Here is an 11,620-nt window from a genome sequence, read left to right on the forward strand (position 1 = left end):
CCAGGAAAGCGGAGCCACGAACGCCCAGGCGCTGCTTGCGTAACCTTTCCGCCTCCCGAGGCAGCCAGCAAAGGCGAAGCGGACGCAATTCCCAGGTAGGTTCGCGGGGGGGGGGGCGGGGGGGCGGGGCCGCGCAGAGGGGAGCCGGAGAACAGGTAGAGCCGGGCGCTTCGGCATGATGGCGCTGCAGCTCGTGGTCATGGGAGTGAGCGGCTCCGGGAAGTAGGTAGAGGGCGAGGGGGAGAGGGAGAGGGCGGCTGGGGCTCCGGCGGGGGGGGGGGAGAGGCCGGCCGGTGGCGGCGCCGCCTCCCTCCTTCTCATCCGGGTCTCCTGAGAACTTCTCTCTCGCAGCTTTGCTCTGAAAGCTCTCTTCAGGCGCGACGCCTTTTCTATGTTCACAGCGTGGTTCTCATCTCCCGGACCTTCGCCTTAAGGTCCCCAGGTGGTTTGCAACAGTGTGAAATCGCAAGATTAAAAGCAGTTAAAAGAGGCGAGGCGCGGAGACAAATGAGCCACCAAGCTCTGGTGTTCGCCGTCCTCACGTTCATTGTCTTGCTGGGTTCACGCTCGTGTAGGAGCTGACGCTGGAGGGGATGCCCAGCAACGCCAGGACACGTGTGTGAATTTCATGCCTGATGTTGGCCGGGGAGATTTGTGCGCTCTGGAATGAGCAGCTGAAGGAAATTGTCATGATGAGCAATGAAAGAAAAAGGGGTCACATGTCTGCTTGCTAACTGAGCAAAGTCCTTTTCACTTTTCTTTTGCTCTGAAATAACAGGAATGGAGCCATTTAAAACATAAACAAAGGTATGTGAATAGAAGAGCCAGCTAATTATTGGTTTGTTTGTTTTTCCAGCTGGAGATTAAAAAACCGGTTTGGAATATATTTTAATTACAGCTGTTGCCCTGAAAGAAGGATTTGAGTTCACAAACTGTGGGAAAGAACTCCCTGTGCATTCTCAGTTGGGGAAGTTGCCAGGTCACCAATTTGAAATCTTTAAAATCTTGTCTGGTTTTGTTTTTTAAAAACTATTGCTACACTGCTCTTCGTCAATCATTCTTGATGGGAGGAGAAAAACTCCATTCTTAGCGGTCTCCTGTACTTTGCCCTCCCACACATACCCCACCTCTCACAGCAGCCCCATAAGCACTTTAACTCAAGAAAATTCAATGGATGAGCACAGCTTTCATTCTCCACAACAATTCTCTTGCTCAGGCAGTAGTGACCACCAGCATATCTTTTATCTCACAATTAACCTAGTTTAAATGGGTGCAAGACTCTCCCTCTGCTCTTCTGCAAGAACATGTCAGCATTTTCACTCCGCTTTCCCAACAGTGCTGCCAGAGCAAAGCAGCCCACACATTACCCAGCCAAACTGAGAGGGACAAGAAGGCACACATCTTCTGCGGCTGTAGCTATGAATGCTGCTGTAGTTGGAGGGGGATGTAGATGGTAAACCAGCCCTGGCTAGGGCATTGGCTGCACGAGAATAGAGGATATATCCAGGCATCCAGTCATGTTTGCCAGGCTGTTCTACTGAATTGGTGCTACCGCAGAAAAGGCTCTGTCTCTTGGGTCCACTCGCCATACCTGCGGGGAAAGGGGAACATGAAGCAGGGGCTTTGCTTCAAGAAATAGTTGGATTCATATATGGTAGTTGCAGATTCCTCGATTTGTGAGCCATGCTGAAAACTGCTGCTGTTCTGCCCTTTCCCAAATAAATGGCACAAGGAGGAATTCCACATTGTGCTAGGCTGATGGTTCCATCGGGATGAGCGTTTGGGCTTGCTGGGTGGCATGATCCGCCCTCCTCTCCACCTGTGGGCTGTTCTGAGGATTCTCCTGAAATCCCACCAAAAAAGGTGGGGAACACAGCAGGACGAGGGAGGAAAAAGCCTTATTGTGCAAGCGGAGGTCCTTGTGTGCAGGGCTTTTGTGGACAGGACTCATTAGTTGAATCCTGCCCATTAAAATTTGTGCACTGAATTCTCATATATTTACATAAAATGTCTTGCAGTTAAACAGAAGGCTCCTGGATTACGCACACTTAACTGCCACATTACATCATACCTCACTCTTTGCATATGTATTTAGCATAGACACCTCAATTCATTTCACAATTATTGTTGCATCATTGTGTGGGAAGGCTATATGAGCCTCTTCCCCAAATGCCCCTCCTTGTTTGTTCTTCCATAGACCACAATGTCCCCCCCTTCTAAAACAGAGTAGCTACTAAAGTTGTTTTTGTTTAATCCAAACCCTATTCTAATCATTCTTGCTCTAGGGCAATCCTTTGCACAGTTTCCTATGAATTAAACCACAAGGAACACAATGAATTTTTTTTGTAGACATGTAAGATTCCACTGGAAATCATAAGGCCCTCACTCCTTATTTTCAGACTATTACCTACATTTCAATAATGCAATGCTTTAATCAGTAAATTAATGGATAGTGATAATCTGTGTGTGGAAACTGGGTGTTCCTCCAGCTTTGCTAGCACAAGATGGTAAAACACATTATGTAGTGCTGGCAACATCACAGGCTAAAACAACGGTGTTTAGAATGACAGTGAAAAATGTTTTGATTGCAGAGGTCTAGTCGTTGCTCCACAGCGAGCTCAGATACCAAATGAACTCACATATCTGCATGCTTTTGATATGTGCATTTAAAGCAGCTTTCTTTCCCCCCAGAGTATGTTGGGGACCTTGTGATGTGAAAACTTAATTCCATGCTGCATGAAGAAACCCTTGTGGGCGTGTTCAACACCCACACATGCATGTCAAAACTAATCTGATAACCTATTACCAAATATTACTTTGGAAGAGACAGTGTGTATTTTAATAGGCCTTCTTGCCATAATAGTACTGTTCAAATTGCACATTGAGAGAGTGTTGCTTCGCAGGAGCAACTCTCTGTACATCAGTTTTATATATAGGATTATTTACTAAATGTGAATAATTGCTGTTTGCTTTGGGATCTCTTCAAAGCAAGGCTGGCCAAATACTTCTCAAAGAATAAAAGAAAGAGCAAGGCTCAGTGGGAAGAGAATGTAAGCTTGCATGGAACTGAGACTTGCTTCGTTGACCTTTAGCACTGAAAGTTGATGCAAGCACTGTAGCAATCTTCCCTGTTGTACTGATTCTGCAGGGCAATGCTAGTCCTATTGAAGCACACACTAGAAGAGGGTAGAGGAAAAACACAGCTCCACTCAGTCACGTTCATGTGTTGAAAACCATTGGCTATTGGCACAGCCATTCACAGATACACAGCTATGGAACTATAGGATTTTACAGATCTAGTCAAATCTTGAAGCATATGTTTATAGATAGCGGTGGCTGGTAGGGCAGAAAACAGAGAGACCAACAGTAGGTTGAGTCTGGCCAATAACAGGCAGAGCCAACAAATCGTAATTTTTCACCCATCCACCTCCCAGTTGAGTTCTGCAAAGGCAGCGCTGAGACTAAGAATCTAGGAATCATAGAATTTAGAGTTGGAAGGGACCCCAAGGGTCATTTAGTCCAACCCCCTGCAATGCAGGAATGTCAACTAAAGCAAAATTCAGCTAAAGCAGATGTCAGGCTTTACCCTGGACTGGATGTAAGGAGGAAGTGGAGGCTGGCTGACATTGGTGGGGCTTTGCCCCATTCACTCTTAAGGACCAACCTATTCAACATATGGACAGAAAAAACCCTATTGTACGAATCATGCCATTGTCTATGTTAAGTATTCCACTTCGGAAGACACAGCAACCTCTTGAATAAAGTTTGGTATGCCTCAGTAGCAGAAGGAAGACGATAAATTATCGTAACCTGATAATAGCACTGACACTTTGCATTGTTCAAGTTCCCATTATGTATAATCGGGGACAGAGATCTAACCTTTGATTGGCTTATACAGGGCATATTAAAGGAGATCAGAGGCAATATCCTCTATCTGTGGCAATTTACACACACCAAGAGTGCTGGTCACTTAACAGCGCAGTCCTTCCTATGCATGTCTAATCAGGGAATTCTGTGGTCCTTTCCTTGTTCCCAGGTAAGCGTGTATAGAGTTGCAGCCTCAATGATGCAGATACAATCATCAGTTTTCACTAAAGAGTGCCCAAAAAAGACAATATTGTTTGTTTGTTTGTTTGTTTGTTTAGCGTTTGTATCCCCACCAGAATACACAGTCTCCTTCCTGCTTTACCCTTACAACAGCCCTCTGAGTTTGGTTCGACAGAGACACAGACTTGCCCAAGGCCAAACAGCAATTTTCACGGGAATGTACTGTTGCAGAAAAAGTGCTACCGCACACTGGTTAGAACTAGGCAGGAAAGTGCTTACCCTTCCTTTTAATGTAAGGGTACCTCACCTTTCTGGGAAAGAGTGCCAGTTTTTAGCAATCTCTAGCGCAGATCCCATAGGCATGAATGCAAACACCAAGAATGACAATTCTTTAAGGTTATGGGGAGTGACTGTGGTGCAGCATAAACTTTTCATTCAGACGCTCCCAGGTTCAATTCCTGAAATCTCCAGGTACAGCTGGAAAAGACAGAAGTCTGGAGAGCCATTGCCACTCAGTGCAGACAGTACTAAACTACATGGACCAATGGCCTGACTCGGTATAAGACAGGCCTAGACTACCCAGTGAGCTTCACACCTACAACAGAATTTGAACCCAAGTTACCTCTGTCTTCAACACTCTAGCTCCTGCTCTGTTTTAGTTCAGGATTAAGCACCAACCTGAAAACTGGCTAGCTTGCACACAATTTTATGCATTTGTTCCCCCTTAGAAAGTTTCCTCCCTTAGTTACAGTGGAGTTTATTCCCAAGTGTGTTTATAGGACTTCAGCCTGAAGACTCTTCATATGTTCAGTCTCTCTGTGAAGCGTCTTGACTTGCCTATCTCAGCTTTTGGGTCTGTGTGTGACAATGTACATTATTCTTTCTGTGCTTCAGCAATAAGAAAATTGAAATCGGTTTGTTACGGTTGAAAACATTGCTGGGAGCCTCATGCAAAGTGATATAAACTAGAAAGACAGGCTGCTGCTTTTGGGTGGCAAGGAGAGGGAAACGATGTGGAGACTTTGAAGTTTACCAGAGGTGCTACAATTTATAATATTTCCTCACAAAGTTGCAGTGGTGGGATGTATATCTATTCTAATAACACTTCACAGCTTTTATTCAGTGTATTTGAGTGTCTGAAGAACATCACAGAAATTATGTCAGTGTGCCTTACAAGAACCTTGGGGGTATTTTCCCCATTACAGTGGAACCTCGGTTTATGAACACCTCGGTTTACAAATTTTTGGTTTATGAACACCGCGGATTAATCCTGGAACGGATTAATTCACTTTCTATTACTTTCAATGGGAAAGTTCGCTTCAGTTTATGAACGCTTCAGTTTATGAACAGACTTCCGGAACCAATTACACCCATGTTTCGGGTTAAGTACGCTTCAGGTTGAGTACTCCGCGGACCCGTCTGGAACGGATTAATCCACTTTCCGTTACTTTCAATGGGAAAGTTCGCTTCAGTTTATGAACGCTTCAGTTTAAGTACTCCGCGGACCGGCTGGAACAGATTAATCCACTTTCCATTACTTTCAATGGGAAAGTTCGCTTCAGTTTATGAACGCTTCAGTTTATGAACAGACTTCCGGAACCAATTGTGTTCATAAACCGAGGTACCACTGTATATAGATAGGGGCTGAGGTTGGAAATATATGGCTTGTTTTAAGGCCACCTAGGGAGATTTTGAGAGAGTCAAGATTATAATTACGGGCTTCTTGTTCCACAGTTCAGCCATGATTGTACATCTCTCATGCTGGGAGTGGTGGGGGCAGGGAGGCTATATATATGTGTGTGTGTGTGTGTGTGTGTGTGTGTGTGTGTGTGTGTGTGTCATGGCATCACAGCTGGTGACTGGCAAGAGTGATAAATAAATTTAATTTAAAATATGACTTTTGGGGGGAACCTAAAAAACCTGTTGGAGAGCCAATGTGGCTCATTGACCTTGGGTAGCAATCTCTGCCTTTGCATTTCAAACATTGCTACAGGGACAGAAGGCTTCCCAGGCCTGCAACTTCAACATAAGTTGCCTAGCTGCAGGGGTTTTTTTTCAGGGGAAACTCGCCAGCATTCAGTTCTGGCACCATTGCCATTATAAGAGAACGAAGGAGGCATTCATGCTGAGTTCCAGCACCTCTTTTTCTAGGAAAATAGCACTGCGGTAGATGCAAATATCTTGCTTAATGATGAATTATTTCTGTTGTATTTTCTGAATTCTAGCATCCCACCCACTGCCATTTCTGTGTTTCTAGCTCTCTCCAGTCCTCGCCAGTAGCACATCTCAGGACTAGTTCATTTTTCTCCTTCAGGAAGGGGGAGCAAGATGATTCGTGCCTTATGAGAAGACCTAGTCAGCTGCCTCCTATATTCTGCCAGCATCATGTGAACTGCCCTGAGATCTACAGTTATAGGACTGTATACTTTTTTTTTTAAAAAAAAAGATATATCTTTATTGTTTAAAATTATAAAACAAACACATTACATACAAAACAAATAATATACATGAACACTTAAAGGTAAAGGGACCCCTGACCATTAGGTCCAGTCGTGACCGACTCTGGGGTTGCGGTGCTCATCTCGCTTTATTGGTCAAGGGAGCCGGCGCTCATCTCAAATTCAAAGTGTTAGTGCTGACCTTTAAAGCCCTAAATGGCCTCGGTCCAGTATACCTGAAGGAGCGTCTCCACCTCCATCATTCTGCCCGGACACTGAGGTCCAGCACCGAGGGCCTTCTGGCGGTTCCCTCGTTGCGAGAAGCCAAGTTGCAGGGAACTAGGCAGAGGGCCTTCTCGGTGGTGGCGCCTACCCTGTGGAACGCCCTCCCAACAGATGTCAAAAAGGAAAACAACTACCAGACTTTTAGAAGACATCTGAAGGCAGCCCTGTTCAGGGAGGCTTTTAATGTTTAATAGATTATTGTGTTTCATTCTTCTGTTGGAAGCCACCCAGAGTGGCTGGGGAGACCCGGCCAGATGGGCGGGGTATAAATAATAAATTATTAATATTATCTCGCTTTATTGGTCAAGGGAGCCGGCATACAACTTCCAGATCATGTGGCCAGCATGACAAAGCCGCTTCTGGCGAACCAGAGCAGAGCACGGAAACGCCGTTTACCTTCCCGCTGTAGCGGTACCTATTTATCTACTTGCACTTTGACGTGCTTTCAAACTGCTAGGTTGGCAGGAGCTGGGACTGAGCAACGGGAGCTCACCCTGTTGTGGGGATTGGACCCGCCAACCTTCTGATCGGCAAGCCCTAGGCTCTGTGGTTTAACCCACAGTCAAATAACAAATAACATCGTTCTATAACTTTCGAAATTACATTCTGGTAACAAAATTTTAAAAAATGACTTCCCATTAATCTTGCTGTATTTTGTCTATTGTTTGGATTATTTCGCACAGTAATATATATATATATATATAACGTATTTTCTTCACTTTTTATTGTAATTATATATTTATACTTTACCAGGTTCAGTCTAGCTCTGCCAAAAGGGTTTCTTTTATGTTATTATTTCTTAAATATTCTTTGAACACTCTCCATTCCTTGTTGACTACCGTACTTGTTTCATGTAGGGCTGTATACAACTTTAATAAATAAATATTAAATATTACGCTCATTTCTGTTTCAGCTGGGGCATTTGCATTTGTTTAGAATAGTAACTTCAGTTAGGCTAATTGAAGTGAAGGTTATGTGAGTCACCCACTTACATATATTACGTACTCATTTGTAACTTATATCTGATATGTTTATCTCTGGTTAACCAGCATAATTCTCCCACTTGAGAGTTTCCACTTCAGATTTAGAATAGTCCTCTGCCATTTATAGACAGGATAACAGAAAGAATTGACTGTTGATTTCATCTAGTGAATTTATTCTCCAGATATAGAACTTAAGACTTCCCTGTGTTGTTTTACAGATCAACAGTGGGCTCCCAGCTGGGAGACAAGGTACCGTTGATATATTACTTTTCATATACGGTTTCATTGTCTGTTGCTATTTCCAAGTGTTTATGAAGGGGTGAAGAACCTCAGACCCAGGGGCAAAGTACAGTCCCCCAGGCCTGACCTTTGGGACTCTCTGCAAGGCACACCCTTTCCCCAGCCACTCCGCTCTCCTTGAATGTTTTGGCCTGGCTGGACTATGCCCTTTAACTCTGCCTAGATATGCAGAGGGCTGTGTGCATACAAACCAGCTGTCTGTGCAAAGGCATAACTTGCATAAACTGCTCCACCCCTTTCTGCCTCTAGCCCTGCCCACCCTGGGAGATTGCCTAGAAGGGAATGTGGCCCTCAGGATGAAGAAGTTCCCCCACTCCTGGCATAACAGTGGCATGCCACAGGCCGGTGGAATCATGAGAGACAGATGCCCCACAGAGAGATCACTGGGGTGATGCCTCCGCCAGCACTCGTGTAGGTTCTGCTGGAGTGTCCAAGCCAGCCCATCGACAAGACCATTCTTGCTTTCAAAAGTGCATCAGCCCTTGCAACCATCCCTGTTACAGTGGAACAGCAGCAAAATGAATTGCAGCCATATACTTTTTTCCATTTTATGTGGCCTTTCTATGTTACTAGGTCTTCATATGTAAAAGCACAGGATTCAAAGAGGGTGCACTTTCTTTTTCCCAGGACTGTGAATCAGCCTCTCAGCCTGGGTCCCCCAGATGTTGTTGGAATACAGTTCCTGTCATCCCTCGCTAGCAGGACCAACGGTCAAGGATGACAGGAGTCCTACAACTTCCAGAGACCCAAAGTTGAGAAAGGCCAATATAATTGGTGACTTGTTTTGTGACATAAAGATTGTGTAATCCTTATTGTGTATTTGCTGAGATTTGTTGCTGCAAAACTACTCTAAGATGAAGTAATCCCCAATTATAATTCCTGTTTAGCTCGGATGGAAATTCTATGATGGTGACGACTTTCACCCAGAAGAGAACAGAAAGAAAATGGCAGAAGGAATACCTCTGAATGACCAGGTATGGCATATATTCCAGAAGCCAAAGAACTCTTTGAAACAGTAAACCCAGTTAAATGGATTGCTGAGTAGCTGCATGGACACCTGCACACACACCATTGTCCTTTTTCATGTAACTGTCACTCACTATAATAATAATAATAATAATAATAATAATAATAATAATAATAATAATTTATTATTTATACCCCACCCATCTGGCTGAGTCTCCCCAGCCACTCTGGGCGGCTCCCAATTGAATATTAAAACAATACAGCATTAAATATTAAAAGCTTCCCTAAACAGGGCTGCCTTCAGATGTCTTTTAAAATTAGGATAGCTGCTTATTTCCTTGACATCTGATGGAAGGGCATTCCACAGGGCGGGTGCTGCTACCGATAAGGCCCCTCTGCCTGGTTCCCTGTAACCTCCCTTCTTGCAATGAGGGAACCGCCAGAAGGCCCTCAGCGCTGGATCTCAGTGTCCGGGCTGAACGGTAGGGGTGGAGACGCTCCTTCAGGTATACAGGTATACTATGCACCATGAATACAGCATCTATAGACAGAGAAGCCTCGTCTTTCCCCTCTCAGCTGCCTGTGAACAAGCAAAGTGTTTACAATTAGGGGGAACAGGAAGTTTCTGTATGCCTCCCACATCCCAGTCAACCATAATCTGCAGGTTACTTGGGCTCTGATGGGATTGCTGCTGTGCCAGTGGGCCAAGAACTCTTTTTCTTTTGTCTGTTGAACTGAGGCTGCAATCCTGTGCACATTTACTTGGAAATGAGCTCTGCTGAACACAGGGAGACTTACTTCTGAGTAAACACCCCGGCTATATTTGAATAGGTGAGCCATGTTTTTCATCTTATACAACTCTGGGTTGCATCCAGCTAAATCGCCGTGCACGCGAAATGACGTCCGTGAGCAACATTCTCCTGCCCTTGCGTGCCACCCACACCCCTCCCCAATCTGCTTTGCGGGGCTAGGGGAAACAGAGATTTGTGGGGGCGCACAGAGGAAGTAGAGGGAAGGCAAGTTTCACTGATGGCGTGGAAATAGTTCCGCATGTGCAGTGATTTAGTTGGTTATAAACATTCTTAACTTCTAGCAGTGCAATAATTGCATATGTTTCTGTCATTGTAATCAGTAGGATTTTAAAATTTCTTGACAGCATAATCTTATGCACATTTAACTCAGAAATAAGTGGTGGTTACTTCCCCAGGGTTTCTGGGGGTTTTCCTGTTGTTATTCTGTCCCTCACAGCTACAATAAACCTACCATTAAAATTATGGACTGGTCATTTCTTCGTCAGAGGGCAAACGGGCAAATTTAGCAGGGGATCAAATACTTTCCCCCCTCACTGTAGGTGTCTCTTTTCTGGCCTTTGCCAACACTAGGAAGCTTATGCCGGTGAAGGGAGCAGGTGCTTTCTGATAAACGGGTGGCATGAAACTGTGAAAGCAACCTGGAAGGCAGGAGTGTGCTTCATAGTGAATGAACAGTCTCCCACCTTCTTCCCAGCCCGGCAGACTTTTGAGCTGTCATTTATAAAACTTGTCTTAACACAAGCTAGACAGAAAGGTGAAGCTTAATGAGCAGAAAGAAATCTTCAGGCAATATAAAGCTTAAATTGGATTATGTTGAGAAGCTGATCAATCATTTTGATAGTTTTTGCCATACTATTTGAGCCAAGTGAACTAGCAGGCAGAAGTTGATCCCTCACTAAAGATTCATATTGAAGTAGATGTGGCTATGATGATGGTGGTGATTTGTGATTGCTGTTAATATGAAGAGGCTATGATGTACTTCTGGCAGAAAACTTAAAAGAGGTTTGAGACACCTCTGCAAGTATTAGGGGTTATTATTTCAGGTAAAATGGCAAAATTTGCTTAAACCTGTCTGTTTTGTCTGTCTTGCTTCTTAGGACAGAATCCCATGGCTTTGCCACCTGCATGATATATTAATGAGGTATGAAAGTGACTGAATCTTAAGAAACCTGAAACCAGTGTTGTGCATTCTGCTGTAGAACCCACACCGTTGCCAAAAACTGCTGCTCATTGAGAGCTCATTAAGTTTTGCTGAAAGATTTCTAGCCTCCAAGACTATATAGCTGAATAGCATTTCCAGTAGTCAAGAGCTCAGTCTTAAATGCCTTACTTAGCTCTGCTTCCATGACCAGCAAGACAGATTTATGTAATGCATTAACCACTTATAGTGAGAGCAAACTATTAGAAAGCCAGTAGGTAGGACTATAGACAGGGAACCTCTGGGCCTCCGAATGTTGTTGGCCTCCAATTCGCATCAGTCCCACCCAGCACAGCCATGGATGAGGGATGTTCTGGTAACGACAGCTGGAGGGCCAAAGGTTCCCCAGCCCTGCCAGAGGTCTTGGAGAGCTGGAATCAAAGCTTAGTTCTGCCGTAACTTCTTGTGCAATCTAGCAAACTTAAATGGCTTAATTGTAGGAAGGATCACACAACATAGCCCTAATGGGGACAATACCACTTTTTTATGTGAGGGGGAATACATGACTAAATGCTACCCTATGTCAATATTTTTTTTTTTGCTTGTGGAAAAACTATACTCTACCCTAGCTTCCTTTCTACATGCAGGGGA

At 44.4% G+C, this 11,620-nt stretch overlaps 1 protein-coding gene across 3 annotated transcripts in view; it reads left to right on the top strand.

Annotated features, from left to right (window-relative positions):
- Positions 1-11,620, top strand: part of IDNK (IDNK gluconokinase) — a 14,582-nt gene continuing 2,962 nt past the window's right edge. Inside the window, exons 1-5 of one of the 3 annotated variants that reach the window (XM_035099691.2) lie at positions 205-222; positions 779-807; positions 7,972-8,002; positions 8,941-9,027; positions 10,929-10,972. In XM_035099691.2, coding sequence (XP_034955582.1) covers positions 8,998-9,027; positions 10,929-10,972 — 74 coding nt within the window. In that variant the 5' untranslated portion in view covers positions 205-222; positions 779-807; positions 7,972-8,002; positions 8,941-8,997. Of the gene's footprint in view, positions 96-144; positions 223-778; positions 808-7,971; positions 8,003-8,940; positions 9,028-10,928; positions 10,973-11,620 lie in introns of those variants that run through there. The other 2 variants (XM_035099689.2, XM_035099690.2) reach the window with 2 other exon arrangements.

The sequence above is a fragment of the Zootoca vivipara genome, chromosome 11 (assembly GCF_963506605.1).
Source record: "Zootoca vivipara chromosome 11, rZooViv1.1, whole genome shotgun sequence".
Lineage (NCBI taxonomy): Eukaryota > Metazoa > Chordata > Lepidosauria > Squamata > Lacertidae > Zootoca > Zootoca vivipara.